General features: G+C 46.6%; 1 protein-coding gene across 3 annotated transcripts in view; it reads left to right on the top strand.

The window, feature by feature from the left end:
* The window catches only part of VPS36 (vacuolar protein sorting 36 homolog), a 31792-nt gene continuing 29197 nt past the window's right edge, over nt 4267-6861 (top strand). Inside the window, exon 1 of one of the 3 annotated variants that reach the window (XM_018056691.1) lies at nt 4267-4457. In XM_018056691.1, the coding sequence (XP_017912180.1) occupies nt 4362-4457 (96 nt within the window). In that variant the 5' untranslated portion in view covers nt 4267-4361. Of the gene's footprint in view, nt 4458-4624; nt 4933-4985; nt 5108-6861 lie in introns of those variants that run through there. The other 2 variants (XM_018056692.1, XM_018056693.1) reach the window with 2 other exon arrangements.

Below are 6861 nucleotides of genomic sequence, written 5' to 3'. Positions count from 1 at the left end.
GCTAAACAAAAGAAGCTAGCCACAAAAGGTCACATACTTGGTATGATTCCATTTACATAAAATATCCAGAACAGATAAATCCATGGAGACATAGGGCTTCCCTGGTGGCTCAGATGGTAAAGAATCTGCCTGCGATTCAGGAAACCAGGGTTTGATCCTCGGGTTGGGCAGATCCCCCCAAGAAGGAAATGGCTACCCAATCCAGTATTCTTGCCTGGAGAATTTCACGGGTAGAGGAGCCTGGCGGGCTACTGTCCAAGGGGTCGCAAAGAGACATAACCCAGATTGGGGGCTGCCAAGAACTGGGGTCAGAGGGAAGTTAGGACAGACAACAGGTTAAGGGCTTTACTTTGAAGTAATGGAAACGTTTTGAAACGAAGTAGAAGGGCTGAAATTTTCAAACTTCTTTTCATGGATCTGTCTTTCTGGTGATCAGCCCTCATTCAGGAGCCATCCAGGAACCCACCTGGAGTCATCTCATTAAAACAAGATATACCCCTACTGCTATCATCACTATGGAATTTACTAGGGTTTCAGTTCTATGCCAGGTACCTGGGGCAGAGACCAATATGTATTTTCTATCTGACAATGGATGCATCTCAAAAACATGACATTATGTTTAACAAGTCAGATGCAAAGGACTACAAAGCTTATAATTTCATTTATATGAAATTCTAGAAAAGGCAAGACAATAGTGATAAAAAGCAGATCAGTGATTCTTAGATGCCAGGAAGTATGTGTGGGGGGATTTGAATACAAAGGGATCCAAGGAAACTTTCTGGTGTGATGGTAATATTCTCTACATAATGGCTACACACACACATATACATATATGTGTACTGGTAGTTAAAACTCATCAAATTGCATATTTAAAAACTGGTAAATTTTATTGTATATAAATTATACCTAAATAAATACAAGAACCCAAAAGAGAAGAAAAGAAGGAAATTGTGCTCAACTGCATTTTTGGGCAAGACTCTCAATGTTGAATTGCATCAAATGTCTTTTACAATTTCTTTGGTGATCATTTAATTTTCTTCTGTGATCTATCAGTGGGTTAAATTTTTTGTTTGTTAGCACTTTTAAAAAAACTTTTTATTTTGAAGCATAGACAGTTAACAATTTTGTGATAGTTTCAGGTGGAGGGACTCAGCCATATATACGTCCTGAGTATGCTCAGTCACTCGGTTGTGTCTGATTCTTTGGGGCCCCTGGGCTATAGCCCACCAGGCTCCTCTGTCCATGGGATTCTCCAGGCAAGGATACTGGAGTGGGTTGCCACTTCCTGCTCCAGCGGATCTTCCCGACCCAGGGATCGAACCCAAGTCTCTTGTGTCTCCTGCATTGGGAGGTGGGTTCTTTACCACTAGCGCCACGTGGGAAGCCCCAGCCATCTATATTCAATGGGTTAAATTTTGATAATAGCTTTCCTAATACTGAATTGTATTTGTTACTCCTTAGACAAACTGCACTTGAATTGCGCTGTCATTCTTTTACTGTTCTGTTCTCTTAATTTTGCTATTAATATTTTAATATATACTTTTGCATTCATACTAATGTGACTGTTTTTTAATATAGATTCCTGTGGTATTTTTGTTGAGTTTTGGGATTAGTGTTTTTCTGGCTTCACAAACAGAATTTGAAAACTTTCCTTTTTTATGCTCTGGAAAACTTTAACTGCTAAAAGAATTATTTTTTTCTGTCAAGGTTTTAAAGAATTCACCTGTGAATCTGTTTGGACCTGAAGTGTTTTCTCTTTGTTTTTGTTTTTGTTTTTTTTGGTAACTCTTTGATAACTTTCTCAATTTTAGGCTTTAAAAATCCTTTTCTGGGGTTAATTTGAACGTTCATGGTCTCCCAGCACCCACTGCAATCAAGTTTTCACATTCATTTGCATAGGGCTCTGAAAATCATCTTTTATGAGACTCGTAGATGTTCAATCCGAGTTGTCACTCTTAGGGTCTCCAGTCGCCAATGCTCACGTACAGCCTGGAAAAGAAATCGATGTAGAAGCAGTCCTTTCCCACATTGAAATTTCCAAGTAGGATAAAGCATTTTGTTGTAATGACCCAAAATGTATCTTCCAGAAACTCAGATCGTAGAATTTATCACTGGGAAGGGCATCAAGAAATGATCTGGACTCTGGGAATTCCCTGGCAGTCCAGTGGTTAGGACTCTGTGCGGCTCTGCAGGGGCAGAGGTTCAATTCCCCGTCAGGGACCTAAGATCCCACATGGCGCAAGGCCAGGCCAAAACAATAACAACAACAACAAAAACCAGCCCAACTCTCACACAATCTCACTTCCCCTTCTGTTTTTGAGCAAAGAAACCAACCCATTTCTTTGCTTTCCTTGGCAGAAAAATTCCTCAAAAGGATCATCTATGCTCCCTGTCTGTAAGTCCCCTCCTCTTTTTCTCTTTTAAAATCAGATCATGAGGATTTTTTCTTCCACCACCCCATTGGACCACTCCTGCCTAGGCCACCAAAATGTCCACGTGAGAAAAACAGGGATCAGTCCCCCAGCACCTGCCCCACCAGCAGAATTGTCACAGCCCAGCTTTCCTCCTCACGGTACCCCCTCTTCTCTTGGCTTCCAGAACCCCACACCCTCCTGGTTGTCTCCCTACCTTACCCATAAGCAGCTCCTTCTCCATCTCTTTCTCCACACCCCTTCCTCCCCTGACCTGTGTGCTTCGGTGTAAATGAATATTCCCCAGCTCTTGAGCAGGAGTTGTCCACAGTGTTAGCCACTCTTCAGGATGAAGATCTTCTTTTGATTCAAAGGTATTGAGAAATTGTCTCATTGGTAAGTGAAAATAGGAAAAAAGAATAGAGGGGAGGGGGGTGGAGGGGGTTCAGGATGTGGGGGTCACATTTATCCCTTGGCCGATTCATGTGGATATATGGCCAAAACCAATATGATATTGTAAAGTAATTATCCTCCATTTAAAGTAAATTAAAAAAACCAATACAGTATTGTAAAGTAAAATAAAAATAAATAAATAAATAAAAAGAAAAAAAAAGTAAATTAAAATAATAATTGTCAAGTGGCAAAAAAAAAACCAACAAAAATTATAACATCTAATGTAGCCAGGGTAACTTGGCTTGGATGAAGAACAATTTGCTGGTGGCACTACGTTCTGCCTCAATAAGTTCCCAATATGTAGCAGGTTTGCAAAACATGGGTTCAAACTCTTAAAAGCAGTCATCCTACTTTGGGAAGACACTCTAAGAAAATAATCCGAAAGGGGAAAATACATATCAGTTGTAGAAGTACAAATACAGGTGCTTCACTTATAATGCAAGGTAGAGAAAGAAATGAAAGGGACAGCAGCCAAGGCCCAGCAGGTGGGAGTGGCAGTCAGGCACTGGTTTGCAGAGACCCATCCACAGGTGAATTATAATAGATCTATATAGTCCTGAAACACTATCTAGAGTAAATTTGTGAAGTCTGTGTTAATACTGGAAATGTTTAAATGAAAAGGATTTTAATTGGAAAAAAAGTGGGGCGCAAAATAGTACTTTTTTTTTTTACAAAATAGTACTTACATATTGATTGAAGCTGTGTGAAAACAAATCAGTCATAAATATTCATCTGGGAAAAAAGTATTCAATGACAGGCTTTAATGAACGCGGCAGCATGCTGGGAAGTGACAAGAAAAGGGCACAAATATGCAGGAATAGTGTACAATCAGAAAGTCCAAGCTGCGTTCTAGGCTCCCTAAAAGTCTCTTGTAATCTCTGGGTTTGCGGCTGAGGACCAAGACTCTTGAGGGTCTCTTGGACTGCAAGGAGATCAAGCCAGTCAATCCTAAAGGAAGTCAATCGTGAATATTCATTGGAAGGACTGAAGCTGAAGCTCCAATACTTTGGCCACCGGTTGCGAAGAGCCAAAGAGCCGACTCATTAGAAAAGACCCTGATGCTGGGAGAGATTCAAGGCAGGAGAAGAAGGGGACGACAGAGGACGAGATGGTTGGATGGCATCACTGACTCTATGGACACGAGTTTGAGCAAGCTCCGGGAGATGGTGAAGGACAGGGAAGCCTGCTGTGCTGCAGTCCATGGGGTCGCAAAGAGTCCGACACGACTGAGCGACTGAAAAAGGACAAAGGATAGGGTGGACGTCCCCATTGGGACTGTGGCCGATGGACCGCCAGAGGGCGCACCAAGCACGTCTCCACGTCCCCGGGCGCCCCGCGGCCGCGCGCGCTCCGCAGGGCTCCGGGGCCAGACAGCTCCCTCCCTGCCGGCCTCCGCCCCGCCCGCCGCCAGGGGGCGCCGCAGGCTGCCCGGCGGCTCGGCTCGCCGTCCCGGAGCGCCAGCGCGGGCGAGCGGCGGAGGCCGGCCAGGCGGCGGCCATGGACCGCTTCGTGTGGACCAGCGGCCTCCTGGAGATCAACGAGACGCTGGTGATCCAGCAGCGGGGGGTGCGCATCTACGACGGCGAGGAGAAGGTAGGGCGGCGGCCGGCCGGGCCTCGCTCCGCGACCCCAGCTCCCCGGCTGGCCTCGCCGATCGGCGCCGCCCCCGCTGTCCACGCCCGCCGGGCGCCGGGCTCCGGCCCGACTCGGGAACGGCTCCCGCGGGGAGCGCGCGGGCGGCGCCCCTCTCCCAGCCCGGGCAGAGACCCCCGCTCCGGGCGGCACGGCGGACGCGGGCAGGGAACCCCGAGTCCTCGCCCCCGATCGCGCCGGGCAGGCCGGTTCCGCCTTTGTCCCGAGGCCGCCGGGTCCTGCGCTCCCGAACTGGGCGTGGCTTCGGGCGCCGGGACCTGGGGGAACCGGGGGGACAGGGCGGTCCTGGCCGGAGCGGGAGCGGGGCGAACCGAAAGGATTTCCGAAGAGAAAAGCCCGCCTCTCCTGGGACGCCTCGGCCAGAGGCTCTGTGTGTGTGGATTGCTCGTGGTCCGGAAGAGACGTTGGAAAGGAGGTTTGATTGTTTTGTCGAGTGATGGAACAGGCCGTGCCTGGTAATCCAAACGTAAACCATAAAGAGCTGTGTTTGCAGATGGCAAGGAGAAATATTACCTGTGTTTCACGGACACGTTAACATTCACTGGAGACTACCGTCATACTACGAACGATCATCCTGTTCTGAATGAAATGTATGAGCTGGAATTAGGGGGAAAAAATTATCAGCATTTTTAGTTTCCAGAAGTTTTCACTTGCTACCTTGTCCTTCCTTGCAGTTTCCTTAGAGAGAAACTTCCTCCTGTACTTTGGAACTCGTTGCCTGACCCAGAGCTTTTCCTGTCTGTACTTGAGAGTAGCTTGAGGCCTCCTTCCTTCCAGGGCGGGGCTTACACAGCCACCCGAGGCACGCTGACATGCCTGGGGACCCCGTTGCCCTGCCTCCTCGAGGGCATTTTTGCATGTTTCCATTATTGGGTCGAGATCTTTTCTTTTGTTTGGACTTAGAAACTCAGTTTCGGAGAAGGCAATGGCACCCCACTCCAGTACTCTTGCTTGGAAAATCCCATGGGCGGAGGAGCCTGGTGGGCTGCAGTCCATGGGGTTGCAAAGAGTCTAACACGACTGAGCGACTTCACTTTCACTTTCCACTTTAATGCATTGGAGAAGGAAATGGCAACCCACTCTAGTGTTCTTGCCTGGAGACTCTCAGGGACGGGGGAGCCTGGTGGGCTGCCGTCTATGGGGTTGCACAGAGTCGGACATGACTGAAGCGACTTAGCAGCAGCAGCAGCAGCAGCAGAAACTGTTTCCTGGCTTCCTCCGTGGCTCAGCTGGTTAAGAATCCGCCTGCTAAGGCAGGAAACATGGGTTCAATCCCTGGGTCAGGAAGATTCCCCCAGAGAAGGGAATGGCTACCCTCCCCAGTATTCTTGCCTGGAGGATCCCATGGACAGAGGAGCCTGGTGGGCTACAGTCCCTGGGGTGGAAGAGGCGGACACGGGTTATGGAACTAAACAACAGCTCTTTTTACTGCTTCAGTACTTTTATGAACTTGATCTCAAATTGGGTTTGCATCTTTTGCTTGGCATGATTAGCTAAATGTCTTTGTTTTTGTAAACCAAGTTTCCACGTTTGGAACTGTGGTGACTGGGAAGCTTAATCAATGTCCCCTTCCCCAGGGGACTGGAACTTCCCCACACAACTGGTTTTCAAACACAGCTCCAAAGTCACCCTCTGACAGCAGTCTTGCTTTTGCAGATCACGGCAGTGTTGTTCTACCGTAATTCCAATATGCAAATTAGAGACATCTTGGCTAACACACAATATAACTATAATGTCTTTAAAACAATAAAAAATCAAAACTATTAGTAGTTGGATATGAAAAAAAAACCATTGCTGAATCAGCAAATTTTAGTTTTTCCTTTATTTGTATTTCTGCTTGTTTTTGGGACAAGTAGATATAGGTATCAGAGGATTAAGAAAAAAGTTATGGGAAAAATTTAGTTGAGCCTTTTAAGTCAATTCTTTTTTAAAAAAATAACCAATTCTTGTTACTGAAGTATAGTTAATTTACAATGCTGTGTCAGTTTCAGGTATGCAGCAAAATGATTCAATTGTTATATTACAGGCTATTTGTTGTTGTTCAGTTGCTCAGTCATGTGAGACTCTGTGACCCCATGGACTGCAGCATTCGAGGCCTCCCTGGCCTTCACCGTCTCCCAGAGTTTGCTCAAATTCATATCCATTGAGTTGATGATGCCATCCACCCATCTCATCCTCTGTCGCCCACTTCTCCTGCCCTCAATCTTTCCCGGCATCAGGGTCTTTTCCAATGAAGTTATTATGAGATATATAGTTCTCTGTGCTATACAGTAGGTCCTTGTTGTTAGTCAAGAATTCGTGACTGTTCTGCAAGCTGGGGGTGCTGCGGGAGGGCTGTACGGGT

This window comes from Capra hircus, chromosome 12 (assembly GCF_001704415.2).
Source record: "Capra hircus breed San Clemente chromosome 12, ASM170441v1, whole genome shotgun sequence".
Classification (NCBI taxonomy): domain Eukaryota; kingdom Metazoa; phylum Chordata; class Mammalia; order Artiodactyla; family Bovidae; genus Capra; species Capra hircus.
Note: the sequence above shows the minus strand (reverse complement) of the source record. Positions and strands in the feature narration are given on the sequence as shown.